Raw genomic sequence first — 22,168 nt, 5'->3', positions numbered from 1 at the left:
CGTGCACAGTTCCAGTCTCCCTATCCCTGGGTCAGACCCACGCCGGGAGCACCGTGCACAGTTCCCGTCTCCATATCCTTGGGTCAGACCCACACCAGGAGCGCCATGAACAGTTCCAGTCTCTCTATCCCTGGGTCAGACTCACGCCGGGAGCACCATGCACAGTCCCGTCTCTGTATCTCCTTGGGTCAGACCCACACAGGGAGCACCGTGAACAGTTCCCGTCTCCATATTAAGGGATTTCTTGCAGGTCAGCGGCGATCATTTAAAAAGGGAGTTTCAAGAGAGTTTGTCCTTTGTACTTGGCCTATCAGCAGCGTCAACAGAGCTTTACCAAGATGGAGTTCTCGCAGGTCGGTGGCAGTTATTTATATGGGAGTTTCAAGAGTGTTTGTCTATTGTACATAACCTGTCAGCGGCGATAACCGGAGCACCAATCCTGAGTTAGAGAGCAGGGAAGGTTCAAGCATAAAAGGGAGACACTGTCTAGCAGAGTAGTCATCGACAGAGTGATCTGAGGCAGAGTGATAGGGCTTTGGTGATATCAGGTCAATGCAAGGTAAGTTACCTGTGAGGAATAGAAACAGGAACTATGTCTGTGAGGCCGGTGTTCTATACTGGGTGTCAGATGTGGGATGTCTGGGTGACTCTTGGCCTCCTGGACGGCCACATCTGTGCCAGGTGCATTGAGCTGCAGCTCCTTTGGGTCTGCATTAGGGAACTGGAGATGTAGCTCGATGACCTTCGTCTGGTCAGGGAAAGTAAGGAGGTGATAGAGAGGAGCTATAGGCAAGTAGTCACACTGGGGACTCAGGAGACAGGTAAGTGGGTAACAGTCAGGAGAGGGAAGGGCAAGATCAGATACCAGAGATACCCTGTGGCTGTCCCCGTTAACAATAAGTACTCCAGTTAGGGGGACGACCTACATGGGGGAAGCAACAGTGGTCACGCCTCTGGCACAGAGTCCGGCCCTGTGGCTCAGACGGGTAGGGAAAGGAAGAGGATGGCAGCATGAGAGGGGGTCAGACAGGAGATTCTGTGGACGCAGGAATGAAACTCCGATGGTAGTTTGCCTCCCAGGTGCCAGGGTCTGGGATGCTTCCGATCGCGTCCACAAAATCCTGAAGTGGGAAGATGAACAGCCAGAAGTCGTGGTACATATTGGTACCAATGACATAGGTGGGAAAAGGGAGGAGGTCCTGAAAACAAACTACAGGGAGTTAGGAAGGAAGCTGAGAAGCAGGACCTCAAAGGTATTAATCTTGGGATTACTGCCTTTGCCAAGCGACAGTGAGATTAGGAATGGAGCGAGGTGGAGGATAAATGTGTGGCTGAGGGATTGGAGCAGGGGGCAGGGATTCAGATTTCTGGATCATTGGGACCTCCTTTGGGGCAGGAGTGACCTGTACAAACAGGACGGGTTGCACTTGAATCCCAGGGGGACCAATATCCTGGCAGGGAGGTTTGCTAAGGCTACTGGGGGGAGTTTAAACTAGAATTGCTGGGGGTGGGGGGTGGGAACTGAACTGAAGAGACAAAGGAAGGGGTGGTTGGCTCACAAATAGAGAAAGCTTGGAGACAGTGCGAGAGGGAGGATAGGCAAGTGATAGAGAAGGGATACACTCAGACCGATGGTTTGAGATGTGTCTACTTTAATGCAAGAAGCATCATGAACAAAGCGGATGAGCTTAGATCAGTACTTGGAAATTTGATGTTGTGGCCATTACAGAGATTTGGATGGCTCAGGGGCAGGAATGGTTACTTAAGAGTGCCAGGCTTTAGATGTTTCAAAAAGGACAGGGAGGGAGGCAAAAGAGGTGGGAGTCATGGAGGGATTGTCTGCTGAGTCTCTGTGGGTGGAAGGAAGAAACAGGAAGGGATCAATAACTCTACTGGGTGTTTTTCATAGACCACCCAATAGTACCAGGGAGACTGAAGAGCAGATAGGGAGACAGATTCTGGAAAGGTGTAATAATAACAGGGTTGGCGTGGTGGGAGATTTTAATTTCTCAAATATTGATTGGCTTCTCCCTAGAACAAGGGGTTTAGATGGAGTGGAGATTGTTAGGTGTGTTCAGGAAGGTTTCTTGACTGTAGATAAGCCTACAAGAGAAGAGGGTGTGGTTGATCTGGTATTGGGAAATGCACCTGGTCAGATGTCGGATCTCTCAGTGGGAGAGCATTTTGGAGATAGTGATCACAATTCTATCTCCTTTACCATATCATTGGAGAGGGGTAGGAACGGACAAGTTAGGAAAGCGCTTAATTGGAGTAAGGGGAAATATGAAGCTATCAGGCAGGAACTTAGAAGCATAAATTGGGAACAGATGTTCTCAGGGAAATGTACGGCAGTAATGTGGCAAATGTTCAGGGGATATTTGTGTGGAGTTCTGCATAGGTATGTTTCAATGAGACAGGAAAAGGATGGTAGGGTACAGGAACCGTGGTGTACAAAGGCTGTTGAAAATCTAGCCAAGAAGAAAAGAAAAGCTTACAGAAGGCTCAAAAACCGGGTAATGATAGCGATCTAGAAGATTATAAGACTAGCAGGAAGGAGCTTAAGAATGAAATTAGGAGAGACAGAAGGGGCCATGAGAAGGCCTTGGTGAGCAGGATTAAGGAAAACCCCAAGGCATTCTACAAGTATATGAAGAGCAAGAGGATAAGACATGAGAGAATAGGACCAATCAAGTGTGACAGTGGAAAAGTGTGTCTGGAACCGGAGGAGATGGCAGAGGTACTCAATGAACACTTTGCTGCAGTATGGAAAAGGATCTTGGTGACTGTGGGCGCAAACATGAGGAAATCTGCAGATGCTGGAAATTCAAGCAACACACACAAAATGCTGGTGGAACGCAGCAGGCCAGACAGTATTCATAGGAAGAAGCACAGTCGACTATCTCTTCTTTCAGTTAGTCCTGACGAAGGGTCTCGGCCCGAAACGTCGACTGTGCTTCTTGCTATGGATGCTGTCTGGCCTGCTGCATCCCACCAGCATTTTGTATGTGTAGGTGATTATAGGGATGACTTATAGTTGACTGAAAAGCTTGAGCATATAGACATTAAGAAAGAGGATGTGCTGGAGCTTTTGGAAAGCATGAAGTTGGATAAGTCACCGGGACTGGACGAGATGTACCCCAGGCTACTGTGGGAGATGAGGGAGGAAATTGCTGAGCCTCTGGCGATGATCTTTGAATCATCAATGAGGACGGAAGAGGTTCCGGAGGATTGGAGTGTTGCAGATGTTGTTCCCTTATTCAAGAAAGGGAGTAGAGATAGCCCAGGAAATTATCGACCAGTGAGTCTTTCTTCAGTGGCTGGTAAGTTGACGGAAAGGATCCTGAGAGGCAGGATTTATGAACATTTGGAGAGGCATAATATGATTCGGAATAGTCAGCATGGCTTTGTCAAAGGCAGGTCGTCCCTAATGAGCCTGATTGAAGTTTTTGAGGATGTGACTAAACATGTTGATGATGATAGAGCAGTAGATGTAGTGTATATGGATTTCAGCAAGGCGTTTGATAAGGTACCCCATGCAAGGCTTACTGAGAAAGTAAGGAGACATGGGATCCAATGGGACCTTGCTTTGTAGATCCAGAATTGGCTTGCCCACAGAAGGCAAAGAGTGGTTGTAGACGGGTCATATTCTGCATGGAAGTCGGTGACCAGTGGTATGCCTCAGGGATCTGTTCTAGGACCCTTTCTCTTCGTGATGTTTATAAATGTGCTGGATGAGGAAGTGGAGGGATGGGTTAGTAAATTTGCTGATGACAAAAAGGTTGGAGGTGTTGTGGATAGTGTGGAGGGCTGTTAGAGGTTACAGCGGGACATTGATAGGAGGCTTTTTCCACTGAGGCAAGGGGAGAAAAGAACCAGAGGACATGGGTTAAGGGTGAGGGGGGAAAAGTTTAAAGGGAACATTAGGGGGGGCTTCTTCACACAGAGAGTGGTGGGAGTATGGAATGAGTTGCCAGATGAGGTGGTAAATGCAGGTTATTTTTTAACATTTAAGAATAAATTGGACAGATACATGGATGGGAGGTGTATGGAGGGATATGGTCCATGTGCAAGTCAGTGGGACTAGGCAGAAAATGGTTCAGCACAGCCAAGAAGGGCCAAAAGGCCTGTTTCTGTGCTGTAGTTTCTATGGTTCTATGGATGCAAAACTGGGCTGAGAAGTGGCAGATGGAGTTCAACCCAGGTAAGCGTGAGGCGGTTCATTTTGGTAGGTCAAATATGATGGTGGAATATAGTATTAATAGTAAGACTTGGCAGTGTGGAGGATCAGAGTGATCTTGGGGTCCGTATCCATAGGACACTCAAAGCTGCTGCGCAGGTTGACTCTGTGGTTAAGAAGGCATATGTTGCAGCTATATAGGACCCTGGTCAGACCCCAATTGGAGTACTGTGCTCAGTTCTGGTCACCTCACTACAGGAGGAATGTGGAAACTATAGAAAGATGCAGGGAGAATTTACAAGGATGTTGCCTGGATTGGGGAGCATGCCTTATGAGAATAGGCTTTTCTCCTTAGAGCGGCGGAAGATGAGAGGTGACCTGATAGAGGAGTATAAGATGATGAGAGGCATTGATCATGTGGATAGTCAGAGGCTTTTTTCCAGGGTTGAAACGGCTAACACGGGAGTGCACAGTTTTAAGGTGCTTGGGAGTAGGTACAGAGGAGACGTCAGGGGTTAGTTTTTTTTTTAATGCAGAGAGTGGTGAGTGCGTGGAATGGGCTGCTGGTGACAGTGGTGGAGGCAGATAGGGTCTTTTAAAGAGACTCCTGGATAGGTACATGGAACTTAGAAAAGTAGAGGGCTATGGGTAACCCTAGGTAATTTCTAAAGTAAGTACATGTTCGGCACAACTTTGTGGGCCAAAGTGCATGTATTGTGCTGTAGGTCTTCTATGTTTCTATATCCACACAGGGATCACCATGCACAGTTCCCATCTATGTATCCCCTGAGTCAGACCCACACCGGGAGCACCGTACGCAGCTCCCATCTCCGTATCCCTGGGTCAGACCCACACCAGGAGCACCGTACGCAGTTCCCATCTCCGTATCCCTGGGTCAGACCCATACCGGGAGCACCGTGCACAGTTCCCATCTCCGTATCCCTGGGTCAGACCCACACCGGGAGCACCGTACGCAGTTCCCATCTCCGTATCCCTGGGTCAGACCCATACCGGGAGCACCGTGCACAGTTCCCATCTCCGTATCCCTGGGTCAGACCCACAACGGGAGCACCGTACGCAGTTCCCATCTCCGTATCCCTGGGTCAGACCCATACCGGGAGCACCGTGCACAGTTCCCACCTCCGTATCCCTGGGTCAGACCCACACCGGGAGCACCGTACGCAGTTCCCATCTCCGTATCCCTGGGTCAGACCCACACCGGGAGCACGTTGCACAGCTCCCGTCTCAGTATCTCTGGGTCAGACCCATGCCAGGACATTCATGTACAATTCTTGTCACCATATCTCCCTCGGTCTGACCCACACCGGGAGCACCATGCGCAGTTCCCGTCTCTGTATCCCTGGGCCAGACCCATACCAGGAGCACCATCACAGTTCCTGCCTCCATGTCCCCCTGTGTCAGGCTTATAAGACCATAAGACATGGGAGCAGAATTGGGCCATTTTGCCCATTGAGTCTACTCTGCCATCATGACTCATCCATTTCCCTCTCAGCCCTATTGTCCTGCCTTCACCCCATAAACTTTCATACCCCAACTAGTTAAGAACCTATCACCCTCCACCAGTGATCTGACCACCACAGCACACATGGCAATAAAATCTGCAGATTCACCATTATTTGGCAAGGAAATGCTTTCACATTTTCATTCTAAATGGACACACCTCTGTATTCTAAGCTGTGCCCTCTGGTCCTAGACTTCACCACCAAAGGAAACATCCTCTCCACATCCACTGTATCTAGGCCTTTCAACATTTGATAGGTTTCAGTGAGATCCCCCTTATTCTTCTAAATTCCAGCGTGTACAGACCCAGAGCCATCAATCACTGCTCATTCCCGGAACACCCTTTTCATTCCCAGAATCAGTCTCATGAATCTCCTCTGAACCACCTCCAATGTCAATACATCTTTTCTTAAATAAGTGGCCTAAGCCGTTCACAGTACTCCAAGTGAACCCTAACCCTAATGCCTCAGCATTACACCCTTGCTTTTACACTCTCGTCCTCTCGAATTGAATGTTAACATTGAATTCACCTTCCTCTACACTGATTCAACCTGCAAATTTACCTTCAGGGAATCCTGCAATGATGACTCCAAGTCCCTTTTCACCTCGTTTTTTGAATTTTCTCCCCGTTTAGAAAATAGTCTGTGCTTTTATTCCTTCTACCAAAGTGCATGGCCCTACACTTCCTGGCACTGTTTTCCAACTGCCACTTTGTTGTCCATTCTCCTAATCTGGCTAAGTCCTTGTGCAGTCTCCCTGCTCCCTGAATACTACATGCCCCTCCACCTATCTATGTATTGGCGACAAAGCCATAATTTTCATCATACAAATCATTGACATACAACACTAGTCACTGGCAGCCAATCTGAAGAGGCTCCCTTTATTCCCATTCTTTGCCTCCTGCCTATCAACCAATGCTCTAACCATGGTGGTATCTTTCCTGAAATACCATGGGCTCTTTTTTAGCAGCATCATGTGTGGCACCTTGTCAAAGGCCTTCTGAAAATCCAAGTACACAACATTCTTTGTCTATACTGTTTGTTATTTCTTTAAAGAATTCCCTGAAGTCCATGATCTATTTTATCATATGCCTCCAAAACCACATCCTTAGCTATCAACTCCAACATCTTCTCAACCACTGAGATCAGGCTAATTGGCCTATAATTTCCTTTGCCTCTCTTCTTTCTTGCAGAGTGGAGTGACATTTGCAATTTTCCAGTCCTCCAGATCCATGCTAGAATCTAGTGATTCTTGACAGATGCCTCCTCAGTCTCTTCAGCTACCTCTTTCAGAACTCTGGGGTGTAGACCATCAGGTCCAAGTGACTTATCTACCTTCAGACCTTTCAGTTTCCCAAGCACCATCTCCCTACTAATAGCAACTGCACTCACTTCTGCCCATTGACACACTCGAATTTCTGGCACACTGCGTCTTCCACAGTTGTCCACCATTTCCTTGTCCCCCATTACTATCTCTCCAGCGGTCCAATATCTACTCTTGCCTTTTTTTAGTTGATTTCTGTTGGTTATAAAAAATTTCCCAATCCCCTAACTTACCATTTTTGCTCTATTAAATGCTCTCCTAAGGGTTCTCTTAACCTTAACCTTATATCCGGTTCATTACACAACACCCAATCCCGAATTGCTGATCTCCTAGTAAGCTCAACCACCATCTCAGGGGCATTCTAGAAATACCTCCTCTTGAGATCCATCACCAACATGATTTTCCCAATCAACTTGCATATTGAAATCCCCCCTGACTATCGTTACATTGCCATTTTGACATGCCTTTTCTATCTTCCATTGTAATTTGTAGCCCATAGCTTGGCTGCTGTTCAGAGGCCTCCCATCAAGGGTTTGCAGTTTCTCAACTCTACCCATAAGGATTTTACATTTTACGATCCTATGTCACCTCTTTTTAAAGATTTGATTTCATTTTTACCGGCAAAAATAAACCCACACCAGGAACACCGTGCACAGTTCCCAGCTCCCTATCCCTGGGTCAGACCCACACCAGGAACACCGTGCTCAGTTCCCATCTCCCTATCCCTGGGTCAGACCCACACCGGGAACACCGTCTCCCTATCCCTGGGTCAGACCCACACCAGGAACACCGTGCTCAGTTCCCATCTCCCTATCCCTGGGTCAGACCCACACCGGGAACACTGTCTCCCTATCCCTGGGTCAGACCCACACCAGGAACACCGTGCTCAGTTCCCAGCTCCGTATCCCTGGGTCAGACCCACACCAGGAACACCGGGCTCAGTTCCCATCTCCGTATCCCTGGGTCAGACCCACACCGGGAACACCGTGCTCAGTTCCCAGCTCCCTATCACTGGGTCAGACCCACACCGGGAACACCGTGCTCAGTTCCCAGCTCCGTATCCCTGGGTCAGACCCACACCGGGAACACCGTGCTCAGTTCCCAGCTCCGTATCCCTGGGTCAGACCCACACCGGGAACACCGTGCTCAGTTCCCAGCTCCGTATCCCTGGGTCAGACCCACACCGGGAACACTGGGCTCAGTTCCCAGCTCCCTATCCCTGGGTCAGACCCACACCGGGAACACCGTGCTCAGTTCCCAGTTCCGTATCCCTGGGTCAGACCCACACCGGGAACACCGTGCTCAGTTCCCAGTTCCGTATCCCTGGGTCAGACCCACACCGGGAACACCGTGCTCAGTTCCCAGCTCCCTATCCCTGGGTCAGACCCACACCGGGAACACTGTGCTCAGTTCCCATCTCCCTATCCCTGGGTCAGACCCACACCAGGAACACCGTGCTCAGTTCCCAGCTCCGTATCCCTGGGTCAGACCCACACCAGGAACACCATGCTCAGTTCCCAGCTCCCTATCCCTGGGTCCATCCCACACTGTTGACTGGTGATAATTTCACTGCTGACGGTGGATTGGGGTGGTTGGGCTCTATCACCTGTGCATAACCACTGTTCATTAATTTGCAGGTTCAGAAAATTATTATGGAACCAGCCCCCGACAGTAATCTCATTGGGCTCTTCAGAGACGGAGTGATGCCTTTTGGATGAGTTCTCGCCCACCCTGTCCCATCCCTCCCTCAGCCCACACTCTCCCCATCCTCAGCCCACAGACACTCTCCCCCACCCTGTCCCATCCCTCCCTCATCCCACTCTCCCCACCCTGTCCCATCCGTCCCTCAGCCCACACTCTCCCCCACCCTGTCCCATCCCTCCCTCAGACCACTCTCCCCACCCTGTCCCATCCCTCCCTCAGCCCATTCTCCCCCACCCTGTCCCATCCCTCCCTCAGCCCACACTCTCCCCACCCTCAGCCCACACTCTCCCCCACCCTGTCCCATCCCTCCCTCATCCCACTCTCCCCACCCTGTCCCATCCCTCCCTCAGCCCACACTCTCCCCCACTCTGTCCCATCCCTCCCTCAGCCCACTCTCCCCACCCTGTCCCATCCCTCCCTCAGCCCATTCTCCCCCACCGTCCCATCCCTTCCTCAGCCCACACTCTCCCCACCCTCAGCCCACACTCTCCCCCACCCTGTCCCATCCCTCCCTCAGCCCACACTCTCTCCACCCTTAGCCCACTCTCCCCACCCTGTCCCATCCCTCCCTCAGCCCACACTCTCTCCACCCTTAGCCCACTCTCCCCACCCTGTCCCATCCCTCCCTCAGCCCATTCTCCCCCACCCTGTCCCATCCCTCCCTCAGCCCACTCTCCCCCACCCTGTCCCATTCCTCCCTCAGCCCACTCTCCCCACCCTGTCCCATCCCTCCCTCAGCCCACACTCTCCCCCACCTTGTCCCATCCCTCCCTCAGCCCACTCTCCCCACCCTGTCCCATCCCTCCCTCAGCCCATTCTCCCCCACCCTGTCCCATCCCTCCCTCAGCCCACACTCTCCCCACCCACAGCCCAGTCACTGGTTCACCCCCACCACTCACTGGATTCCCTCCCTCAGCCCACGGACACTCTCCCCATCAGACTCTCCACTGACTAACCCTCCACATAAACTCTCCCCACCCACTGGATGTGGGACAAGACTGGAGCACGCAGGAAGCCGTGCCTGAGGCTGGGATCAAACCTGGCTGTCCGGTCTGGTGCTGTCCAGCAGAGAATCTGTGCCCTTCTGTCCTGCTCCAGGGACTGGAACATCATTGAGACATCCTTTCAATGTGCTCTCGTTCTGACTAGTTAAACAGGCCAAATGACATTGGAAATAAAATGATTTTGTCATGTGTCTCTTGTCTGTTGTTTTAGTCATATTGTATGAATGCTTACAGATACAAACACTATCTACCATTAGTAGTGTATAGACTAGTGTATTTCTGTACAGAGCCTATACAGAAAGGTGCTAGGAACATCAGGAAGGATCCCACCCACCCTGCTCATGGACTGTTTGTCCCACTCCCATCAGGGAGGAGGCTACGTAGCATCCACACCAGGATCTCCAGACTCCAAAACAGTTCCTTTCCCCAAGCAGTGTGGCTGATCAACACCTCCACCGAGTAACCCACCTCTCCACACCCATATCCACCGCTACTTGATCATTTCTTGTAATAGTCCATAAGACACAAGAATAGAATTTAGCTCATCGAGTCTGCTCCACCATTCAATCATGGCTGATCCTTTTTTCTCCTCAGCCCCATTCGACGGCATTCTCCCTGTAACCTTTGATGCCATGTCCAATCAAGAACCTATCAAACTCTGCCTCAAATACACCCAACGACCTGGTCTTCATAATTGCCTGTGGTAATAAATTCCACAAATTCCATCACCCTCTGGCTAATGAAATGTCTCTGAATCTCTGTTTTAAATGAACACCCCTCTATGCTGAGGCTGTGCCCTTTGTCCTAGACTCCCCCACCATGTGAAACATCCTTTCCACATCTACTCTGTCTCGGCCTTTCAACATTCGACAGGTTTCAATGAGATTCCCCCTCATCCTTCTAAATTCCAGTGAGTAGAGCCAGAGGCATCAAATGTTCAGTATCTTATGTACAGGCACTCCCATACATAGCGCCACCTTATGGACATAACAACCAATTTATGTAAAGAAGCCAGTACAGTATTCATTTTTTTTGTGGTGTTTACTATTATGTTATTTAATCAGAAAACTACAGCACAGAAATAAGCCCTTTGGCCCATCTATTATGCTGAACCATTTAAACTGCCTACTCCCATTGACCCTCACCAACACCATAACCCTCCATACCCCTTTCATCCCAACTTTATTCAAATGTTGAAATCAAACTTGCACGCACCACTTGCACTGGCAACTCATTTCACACTCTCACCACCCTCTGAGTGTAAAAGTTTCCCTCATGTTCTCCTTAAACATCTCACCTTTCACCCTTAAACTCTAGTCATCATAGCTCCCAACCTCAGTGGAGAAAAGTCTGTTTGCATTTACCCAATCTAAACCCCTCAATTTTGTATTTCTCTATCAAGTCTTCCCTCAATTTTTCCTTAAAAATTCAGGTCCTCCAGTCCCGGTAACCTCCTTGTAAATTTTCTCTATACTCTTTGAATCTTATTTACATTTTTCCAGTAGTTAGGTGACCAAAACTGAACACAACACTCAAAATTAGGCCTCACCAACATTTTTTTACAACTTTCTTTACAATCCTATCTACCTGTGAGGCCACCTTCAATGAAATAAGGACCTGTATTCCCAGATCATTTTGTTTTATTGCACTCCTCAGTGCCCAACCATTCACTGTGCTGGTCCAACCAAAGTTTAACACCTCACACTCATCTGCATTAAATTCCAGCTGGTCAAGCTCCCACTCTACAGCCCTAATTGCAGTGTCTTCCAGACATGCCGATCCAGTAAGGCACAATATCATCCAGATCATTAATATAGATGACAAAGAACACCATTCCCTGTGGCACTCCACTGGTCACAAGACTCCAATCAGAGCGGCAACCATCTACTACAACTCTCTGGCTTTTCCTACAAAGGCAATTTATTACCTCATCTTGAATGCTGAGACTGAAATTTCTTGACCAACCTACCATGCGGGACCTTGTCAATAGCCTTACTCATCGTAGACAACATCCACTGCCTCATCAAATCAACTTTCCTGGTAACTTCCTCAAAAAAACTTGGTAAGATTGGTTAGACAGGATCTACCACACATGGGACCATGCTGACTATCCCTAATTGATCCGTCTTTCCAAATATTCATATATCCAGTCCCTTGGCATACCTTCCAATAACTTTGCCACTACTAATGTCAGGCTCACAAGTCCATACTTTCCTGGTTTATTTTTAGAGCCTTTTTTTTTGTAATTTTTTTTATTGAAGTTCATCATCAAACAAAACTTTCCATAAGATGTATTTCAGATACTGTACATATATATCATATAGTCATATTTGTCACAAATCTCCATGGAATATTTATCTGAGGTATACACTTATAGAAAGGAGAGGAAAGAAAGAACAATCAAAAGAAGAAAACTATGTACAAAGGAGGGAGTGATCTTTTTTTTTCCAACATATTCATTGACTTCTGAGAATAAAATCAGGCCAATGAGGTGTTATGTAGTTAAACCATTTTTCCCAGTCTGAATCAAATTGTTCCAACTTATAATCAGATACTGTGATCTTCTCCGTTTTGTAAATGTCCATTGTAATTTCTATCCATACATTTAAAATTGAGCTCTCCTGTGATAACCATTTCCTGGTAAGGGTCTTTTTACCAGCCACCAGCAGTATATTCATTAAATATTTAGCTCTTTTCAACCACTCTTATACTCAAAATATATGGTCTTACTTTCTCAGGGTATTTCACATTTAAAGAAGTCTTGTGTATTCCACTCCAATAGTCTTTGATAACGGGGCATTCCCAGAAAATATGATAATGGTTTGCATTTTGATTTCCACAATTTCTCCAGCAAACAGGGAGGTTACTATCATAATGGGATTTCTGAGAGGGTGTAATAAAATATCTTATCAAGTTTTTCCTGCCGAACTCCCTCCATTTCCGTGAACTGGTACACTTCCATTGATACCTCCATATTATTGTCCATTCTTCCTCAGATATTATTATCCCTCCTTCCTTCCCCCATTTTGTTTTAATATATGAAGTCAAATGTGTTTTAGGATTTGACAAACCCTTATACACACTACTGTTGTCTGAATTATCTGCTTTTCTAAATAGCTCTATCAGACATACTTGCTTTGGTTACATTTTTAACTGTCCTATTAACATACTGTCACATCTGTAAATATTGATAAAAGTCTTGTTTTTCTAGTAAGTGTTTCTCTTTGAGCATTTCAAAACTGAAGTGTTCCTTCTTTCATTATATTGCAAATAGTTGTTATTCCTTTAGCTGTCCAGTCCTTAAATCTAGCATCCAGTTTATTCAGCATAAAATCTGAGTCATGTGCACACCATTTAAGAATTGCAATGTCTCTCTCTAGTTTATATTCTTTTATAATAGTTTTCCAAATTTTAAGAGTCCATTTCACCCATGTATTTATGTAACTTTGGAGGTTGTTACCAGCCAAAACTGCCTGTATGGGGATGGAAAGTATCCCCTCCTCAATGTTTTTCTATTGAGCGTCATATGATGGGTTGCACCAACATATCACAGCTCTCAACTGTGCTGCAAAATAGTAATCTCTAAGAGAAGGTAGGCCCCATCCCTCCTTTTCCTTGGCTAATTGCAAAGTTTTGAGACGAATTCTAAGCCTTTTACCTTATAACCATATAATATAATATAACCTTGCCATATATATCTTGATAGCATCTTGTTCCATTCATTGAAGTGATTTTGGTTAATCTCTATTGCTAGGGTCTGAAAGAGATATAGTAATCTGGGCAGTATATTCATTTTAATAGATTCAATCCTTGAACTGAGACCAAGAAAAGGAATTAGATTCCATCTTGTTATATCTGCCTTAATTTTTTTATATATAGGCTGATAATTGCATTCTGATTAATTTTGCCAAATCTTTTGGCATAATAATGCCCAAATTGGTTGGTGCAACTGTAACAAAACCCAATTTCCCTCAGGATCAATAAAGTATGTCTATCTGTCTACTATCTATCTAAATATCTGATGGAAACACGCAAACACGTCAGTTAGTCCTGACGAAGGGTCTCAGCCTGAAACGTCGACTGTACCTCTTCCTAGAGATGCTGCCTGACCTGCTGCATTCACCAGCAACTTTGATGTGTGTTGCTTACATATTTGACAGACTCTGTTTGCCATGCCCAAGGATATCTACTTTCAATTTCTCTTGGTGGGCTATAGTTATATGAAAGTAGTTGCGTTTTATCTATGTTGATCTTGTATCCTGATAATTGGCCATATTGTTCAAAGGATTGCATCAATTTAGGTAAAGAGTATGTTGGTTGCCCTGGATAGATCAAAATATCATCGCATAACAGGCCAATTTATGTTCTGTCCCTTTAAAAGTATTTCCTCTGATATCTTAATTTTGTCTGACCTGTTGAGCTAATGGTTCCAGATATAATGTGAAGAGTAGCGGTGACCATGCACAATCCTGTCTCGTGCCCCTTTTTAGGGTAAAACTATTAGATAAATATCCATTGATTTTAATCCTAGCAGTAGGATTGTCATATAGTGCCTGTATAGTTTTAATAATTGTGTCATGTAGACCAAATCTATGTAAAACTCTGTAAAGAAAATTCCAATTAACCGAATCAAATGCCTTTTCAGCATCCACGCTTATCACCATTGCTTCAATTTCATTTTTTTTATATGATCCATAATGTGAAGTGTCCTTCGTATATTGTCTTGTGTTTGGTGTTGTTGTATAAAACTTGTCTGATCATTATGTATCAGTATGGGTAGAACTCTATTAATCATTTGGCCATGATGGAGGTAAGTAATCTATAATCCACATTAGGAACAGATATTGGTCTAAATGACCCACATTCCATTTTATCCTTGCCGCCTTTCGGTATAGCTGAGATTATCGCCTCCTTGCAGCTGGGTGGCATTTGCGCCTTTCTTAGAGCCCAGTTCAGTGTGGGGAGCAAAACAGGAATTAACTCATTTCTAAATTCCTTATACCACTCTGCCGTATATCCATCTGATCCTGGTGACTTGCTTAATTTAAGCCTACTAATTGCAGTTTTTAGTTCAGCTTCAGTTATGTCAGCAGTCATCGTTCTATTTTGTTCTTTGCTTATAGTGGGTAACTCCAAAGAATTTAGGAAGGCATCAGTCTGGGCTATGCTTCCCCCTGGAACTTTGGAATATAGAGTTTTGTAAAACATTTCAAAAGCTGCTTGAATTTCACTTAGCTTATTATTTATCACTTTTGTTCTTGGATCCCTAATTCTATGGATTGTATTTTCTGCTATCTTTTTTTCAGTTTCCACACCAGTATTTTCATAGATTTAGATCCACTTTCATAGTGTCTCTGTTTCAGAAACATTACATTTTTTCTAATTTTTTGTGCAGCCAAACTATTAATTTCATTCCTAACTTTTAAAAATTTCCTCTAGTGTATCCTGTGCCAAACTCAATTTGTTTTTTTCTAGTTCCTTCAGCTTATTTTGTAATTTCCCCCAATGTTTTATTCCTTATTTTTTTCTTATATGAAGATATCGCTATAATTTTCCCTCTTAAGACAGCCTTCAGAGTATCCCATAGGATGGGAGGTGAAACCTCTCCATTATCATTGAATTCTAAGTAAAGATCAATTTCTTTTTTGTTTCTTAAAATAGGAATCGTTGAGTAGACTTGAATTTAGTTTCCAAATAGTATTCTTTGGCTGTAGGTCAAAATCAACAAATAAATATATAGGTCTTAGAGCCTTTCTTAAACAGTGGAACAACACTGGCTATCCTCTAATCCTCTGGTACCTCACCTGTGGCTAAGGATGAATTAAATAACTCCACCAGGACCTCTGCAATTTGTGCACAGCCCCCCACAGGATCCAAGGGAAAACTTGTCAGGTCCTTGTCAGGATTTGTCCACCCCAATTCATCTCAGACAGCAAACACCTCCTCTGTAATCTGTAGGGTTCATGACTTCACAGTTGCTTTGCCTCGTTTCTATAGACTATGCGTCAGTCTCCTGAGTAAATACAGATGCAAGGATGGCTTTCTTTATCTTACTGTGATTTTTTTGTGCTGCATTGGATCCAGAATAACAATTATTGCATTCTCCTTTACACTTGTGTACTAGAAATAACATTAAACTATTCTGAATCTTAATGGGGACATTATAAGGCATGACAGTGTCCAGATTTCTAAGAACAGGCTCTTTAGCTCACCATGTTGTGCCAACCTTTTAACCTACTCCAAGATCAAGATACCTTCATGGTAATACTTCTCTCCTACATAGCTCTTCATTTTTCTATCATCCACACAGTCCCTTAAATGCTCCCAATGCATCTACATTTATCACCACCCCTGGCAGGGTCCTCCACACACCAACCATTCTCTGTGTAAAATAAACTACCCCTGACAACCCCCCCCCCCATACTTTCTACCAATCGCCTTAAAATTACAAGAAGGCAGGCCAGCATCTTTACTCTCTCAGTAAGTCAAGGTTTGTCTTGTCACCGAACACTTACAAATTTCTACAGATGTCCTGTTCAAAGTAATAGGACTGGTTGCAGCACAGTCTGATACAGCAATTCAAACCCACGGGAACATCAGCTGTTTGCAGATGACACCAGAGGGTAGATTGCTGTATGTTACAATGAGACATTGACAGGATGCAGAGCTGGGCTGACAAGTGGCAGATAGAGTTTAACCCAGAAAAGTGGTAAGTGATTTACTTTGGAAAGTCAAACTTGAAGGCAGAATACAGGGTTAACGGTAGGATTCTTAGCAGTGTGGAAGAAAGAGGGATCTTGATGCCCACAGCCATGGATCCCTCACAGTTGACGGGATTACCCTTCGTTATTTGGGGGATTGAGTTCCAGAGCCGCAAAGTAAAGTTGCAGCTGATTAGACCACACTTGGAAAATAGTGATCAGTGCTGATCACCTCATTACAGGAAGGATGTGAGAGCTTTAGAGGGTGCAGAGATTTACCAGGGTTAGACAGCATGTCTTATGAGAAAAGGTTGAGTGAGCTGGGGCTTTCCTCTCTGGACTGAAGGAGGCAGAGATAGAGTAGACAGCCGGAGACCGTTTCCCAGGGAGGAAATGGCTAATATGATAGGGATAATTTTAAGGCAATTGGAGGAAAGTATGGGAGGGGGGAATACCAAGGTGTTCTCCCAGCTGCCTATCACCTCCCTCATGGTTCCGCCTCCTTCTACTATCCATTGTGTTTTCCCCTGTTCCTTCTTCACCTTTCCTGCCTATCCCCTCCCTGCTTCCCCACCCCCACCCCCTTATCTTTCCCCTTACTGGTTTTTCACCTGGCACCTACCAGCCTTCTCCTTCCCACCCTCCCCCCACCTTCTTTACAGGGTCTCTGCCCCTTCCCTCTTCAGTCCTGTTGAAGGGTTCTGGCCCAAAACGTTGACTGATTGTTTCCACAGATGCTGCCCCACCTGCTGAGTTCCTCCAGTGTGTTGTGAGTGTTGCTTTGACCCCAGCATCTGCAGAGTATTTTGTGTCTAGGATGAGGTTGATCTTGGAGCCAGTACAACATCATAGTCTGAAGGGCCTGTACTATTCTATGTAAGTGATGTTCACGGCCCAGTTGATCACAGGTAAAGCCCTCATCACTGAGCACATCTACACAGAGCGCTGTCGCAGGAAAGCACCATCCATCCAGGCCAGGCTCTCATTTCACTGCCACCATCAAGAAGCAGGTACAGGAGCCTCAGGACTCACACCACCAGGTTCATGAACAGTTATTACCCCGCAAACATCAGCCTTCTGAACCAGCGTGGATAACTTCAACCACCCCAACACTAAAATGACTCTATGGCCTACAGACTCAATTTCAAGGACTCATGTTGTAATTCTGTGTGAATAGGAATTCTGCATGCTGTGTCAGGCCAAATGGCCTGTTCTTATCAAAAACTTTCTAATGCTCCCACTATTATTATTTTGCACATTGGTTGTTTGGCAGTCTTGGTTAATGTAGAGTTTTTTTTTTGTAAATCCTATTGTTTTTATTTCCCTATAAATGTCTGCAAGAAAATTAATCTCAGCAACAATATATACTTCAACATTAAATTTACTTTCAACATGAGTGTAGTAACAGCAGGGTATGAGCCTGAGAGAGGGGGTAAGAGAGAATGTCCGGTGTGGGTGGGGTATTTGATCACACTGTCTGTTTTACTGAGACAGTGGGAAGTGTAGACAGAGTCCATGGAGGGGAGGCTGGTTTCCATGATGTGCTGACCTGTGTCCACAACTCTCTGCGGTTTCCTGCGGTCCCGGGTGGAGCAGTTGCCGTACCGAGCCGTGACGCATCCGGATCAGATGCTTTCTGTGGTGCATCGGTGAAAATTGGTCAGGGTCGACAGGGACATGCTGAGGAAGTAGGGGTGTTGGTGGGCTTTCCTGGCCGAGATGTCTACATGTCTGGACCAGGACGGGCTGTTGGTGATTGGCACATGGGCAGATTGCAGAGTGTATAGAGACTGGGCACACGGAGAGACTGCAGAGTGTACAGAGACTGGGCGCACGGGGAGACTGCAGAGTGTATAGAGACTTGGTGCACGGGGAGACTGCAGAGTGTATAGAGACTGGGCGCACGAGGAGACTGCAGAGTGTATAAAGACTGCAGAGTGTATAGAGACTGGGCGCACGGGGAGACTGCAGAATGTATAGAGACTGGGCACACGGGGAGACTGCAGAATGTACAGAGACTGGGGGCACGGGGAGACTGCAGAATGTATAGAGACTGGGCACACGGGGAGACTGCAGAGTGTATAGAGACTGGGCACACGAGGAGACTGCAGAGTGTATAGAGACTGGGCGCACAGGGAGACTGCAGAGTGTATAGAGACTGGGCACACGGGGAGACTGCAGAGTGTATAGAGACTGGGCACACGGGGAGACTGCAGAGTGTATAGAGACTGGGCACACGGGGAGACTGCAGAGTGTATAGAGACTGGGCACACGGGGAGACTGCAGAGTGTATAGAGACTGGGCACACGGGGAGACTGCAGAGTGTATAGAGAGACTGGGCGCACAGGGAGACTGCAGAGTGTATAGAGACTTGGTGCACGGGGAGACTGCAGAATGTATAGAGACTGGGTGCACGGGGAGACTGCAGAATGTATAGAGACTGGACACATGGGGAGACTGCAGAGTGTATAGAGACTGGGCACACGAGGAGACTGCAGAGTGATCTTCAGCGATCCAGCCCTTCAGCGCATAGACATCTCCCTCTCCCCAGCTGACAGTATGTGATGCTCCCTCAGTATATGAACCAGAGCAGCAATGCCCTCCCCCACCCCCGATATCGGTAGGGGTAGCAAGCTGCTTCACGACAAGGGTAGACTGTGGCATCATGGAGGGCTGAGGGAGAGGCTGCGTCGTGAACGGGAGATGTTAAAAAGTCCTTGGGGGTGGGTGGGAGACAGTGTGCGCGTGAGACAGGGGAGAGAAGGAAAGGGGGGGGTACTAGAAGAGTGAGGGAGGAGGAAGGGGTGATGTGTCAGATGCTGTGAGCATGGACTAACCCTGCCCAGGAAGCTGAGACAGGTACCAACCCCTCCTGACATAATTTGAAAGGAAACACCAAAGATGGACACCACCCTTACCCAATGCCCCAGGCACTGCCTTGGCTCATACATCGCCCCTGGCCAGAGAGCATTGGTGGCCATGGAATCCCTCAGGGTCAGCAAAGTGTTGTCCGCAGTCCCCGCAGGCCCTCTCTCCCCGCCAGGAGTGGAGGCGTTGGTGGCGGGCCAGGGCAGAAGGCCGCCCGAAGCAGCGGCCACACTCGGGGCAGGCGTGAGGCCGCAGGCCGGCGTGCGTGGCCCGGTGCTGGGCGAGCGTGGATGACTTGCCAAAGGCCCGGCCACAGTCAATGCAGCGGTGGGGCCGCAGTCCAGCGTGGGCACGCCTGTGCTGCGCCAGGCTGGAGGCGTGGCGGAAGGGGCGTCCGCACTCAGGACAGGAGAACGGACGCTCACCGGTATGTGCCCGCTGGTGTGCCCGCAGGGCCGATGGCTGTCCGAAGCGGCGGCTGCAGACCGGGCAGGCGTGCGGCCTCTCACCTGTGTGGGCCCGCACATGGGCTCGGAGCACCGAGCTCTGTCCGAAGCAACGTCCGCACAGCGGGCAGGCGTGCGGCCGCTCCCCAGTGTGAGTCCGCTGGTGGCGGCGCAGGCTGGAACGCTCTCCAAAGGCCCGGCCGCACTGCGGGCAGGGATAGGGCCGCTCGCCTGTGTGGGTACGCTGATGTCGATGGAGATTCGAGCGCAGGTTGAACGCCTTGCCGCAGCCCCCGCAGGCGAATGGCTTCTCCCCGGAGTGCACCCGTAGGTGCTGCTTGAAGTTGGAGTACTTGGTGAAAGGGCGGCCGCATTCGGGACAGATGTAGGTACGGCGGGCGGCAGGTGGTGAGGACGAGAGGGGCCTCTCACTGGGCCCCTTCCCTCCCCCCTCCTCCAGCGGGGGCCACTGGTTCAGGAGGGCAGATGGCTTGTTGTCAGCGTTAGGTGACTCCTCATCCTCCTCTGCTGCAGAGTCCTCCTGAGGGAGAGAAGAGGCAGAGGGAGAGGGGAAGAGAGTGAAGGGATGGGAATGTCTCCTCTCTCTCTCACACTCTCGCTCCCTCCCCACCCTCTCTCTCTCCACCCCTCCCATCTTCACACTTTATCACCCTCCTCCTTTTCTCTGTCTCACCTCCCATCATTTTCTGTCATCACCCCCCCCCCCCTGCCATTCTCCCTCCACCCACTTTCCCTAAGAACTCCCACCTCAACCATTTGGAAGAGCAAAGGGAGTTAACACAGCCCCAGATACCATCCCCAACCTCAGTTTCCCATCTCCCAGTCGCTCCTTCTGTACCAACCCAGAGAGACACGTCAGCTCTTCAATGAATCCTCAGCAATCTGAAAACCCAGTGACTCCCTCCCAGGGAGCCCCTTCTCCAACTCCCCCAACACACGCACACCCAGAAACAGACACACACGACGGTTCAAGAAGACACAGGGCCCACTTCTTGAGGGGGTGTTCGGTAAAAGTGGCCACAGGCTGGCCCTGAAGGAATTAACAGGGAACCCAGGTCAGAGGAGATAGGGGAACGTGAGCCAAACCCACGGGAGTATCTGGGGACAAAGGTCACCGAGGGGCTGAAGGGGGTGGGAGGACCATCTCCACAAGGATCTACTCACCAAATTGTCCACTGAGTCATCGCCACACGTCTCCATCTGGCAGTCTAGAGAGAGAGGAGAGAGTTGAGATTCGAGAGAGGCAGAGAGAGATACAGATCGACAGAGACTGGGGGTAAAGAGAGAGAAACAGAGACAGACAGATGGGGATGGGGAGAAAGAAAGAGACAGAGACAGGGACGGAGAGAGCGAGAGAGAAAGAAACAGGGAGACTGGATGAGACAGAGGGACAGAGAGCGAGAGATGGAGATAGAAACAGAGAAAGAGACACACACAGAGAAAGGGAGAGGCAAAGGAACAGACAAACAGAAGGGGGGAGAGGGGGGTCAAGAGGGAAGAGGGGAAGTGGGGGTGAAGGGGTAAGGGGAAGAGGGAGGAGGGGAGAGAGGTGTAAGGGGGAAGGGGAGAGAGGGAAGGGGAGGGGGAAGGGGAGGGGGAAGAGGAGGGGAAGGGGAGGGGGAAGGGGGAAGAGGGAAGGGGAGGGGGAGAGGAGGGGAAGGGGAGGGGTTGGGGAGAGGGAGGGGTTGGGGAGAGAGGGGTAGAGATGGGGAGGAAGGCGAGGGAGGGGGAGGGATAGAAGGAGTGGGAGATGGAGGTGGAGGGGAAGGAAGGAGATGGGGAGGTGGAGGGGAAGGAAGGAGATGGGGAGGTGGAGGGGAAGGAAGGAGATGGGGAGGTGGAATGGAAGGCGGTGGAGGGGGAGTGTGGGGAGAGAGAGAGGGCAGTGTGGGTTGAAAAGGTGAAAAGGGAGAAAGAAAGCAGAAGACAGAGAGAGAGAGAGACATGGGTGTCATGACAGAGATGAGAAAAGAGGAGGGAGGACAGAGATAGGCAGATAGAGGTCAAGAAAGTACACAGATTGAAATGGAAACAAGCTCATCAAAGCCCTCCTACCACCCCCTGGACAGTCTCTCTTCCCCACTCTCCCATCGGGCAGAAGCTACACATCCCACCAGGCTAAAACAGCCAGCATAATAATAGATGCCCCCTAACCCCAGACATTCTCTCTTCTCTCCCTCCCATCAGGTAGGAAATACAAAAGCTTGAAAGTACATCTCACCAGATTCAAGGAGATTCTGCCCTGCTACTGTCAGTCTATTGAACGACAGATAACCCAGTACGATAAGATGGACTCTTGGCCTCACAATCTACCTCATCACGGTCTTTGCAGCTTATTGGCTGCTGCACAGTACTTTCTCTGTAACTGTGCTCTGTTTTCCCTTCATACTGTCTCAATGTAAC

At 48.2% G+C, this 22,168-nt stretch overlaps 2 protein-coding genes across 3 annotated transcripts in view; one reads left to right on the top strand and one right to left on the bottom strand.

Annotated features, from left to right (window-relative positions):
* Positions 1-9,920, top strand: part of isoc2 (isochorismatase domain containing 2) — a 29,039-nt gene extending 19,119 nt beyond the window's left edge. For both annotated transcript variants that reach the window (XM_072246335.1, XM_072246336.1), the window contains exon 6: positions 8,659-9,920. In XM_072246335.1, coding sequence (XP_072102436.1) covers positions 8,659-8,739 — 81 coding nt within the window. In that variant the 3' untranslated portion in view covers positions 8,740-9,920. The remainder of the gene's footprint in view (positions 1-8,658) is intronic.
* Positions 9,921-17,793: 7,873 nt separating this feature from the next.
* Positions 17,794-21,126, bottom strand: LOC140189951 (uncharacterized). The gene is made up of 2 exons (XM_072246326.1): positions 20,930-21,126; positions 17,794-20,285 (listed from the first exon to the last, which is right to left on the bottom strand). The coding sequence occupies exons 1-2, from the start codon at positions 20,963-20,965 to the stop codon at positions 19,374-19,376; spliced, it is 948 nt and encodes a 315-aa protein (XP_072102427.1). The 5' UTR covers positions 20,966-21,126; the 3' UTR covers positions 17,794-19,373.
* Between the last annotated feature and the right edge of the window lie 1,042 nt (positions 21,127-22,168).

Source organism: Mobula birostris, chromosome 29 (genome assembly GCF_030028105.1).
Source record: "Mobula birostris isolate sMobBir1 chromosome 29, sMobBir1.hap1, whole genome shotgun sequence".
NCBI lineage: Eukaryota > Metazoa > Chordata > Chondrichthyes > Myliobatiformes > Myliobatidae > Mobula > Mobula birostris.
Note: the sequence above shows the minus strand (reverse complement) of the source record. Positions and strands in the feature narration are given on the sequence as shown.

Excerpts from the sequence above, each read along its gene's own strand:
- LOC140189951 (XM_072246326.1), bottom strand. The coding sequence starts at position 20,965 with ATGGAGACGTGTGGCGATGACTCAGTGGACAATTTG. Across the intron at positions 20,286-20,929 it reads ATGACTCAGTGGACAATTTG|GAGGACTCTGCAGCAGAGGA; the intron begins GTGAGTAGATCC and ends TCTCTCCCTCAG.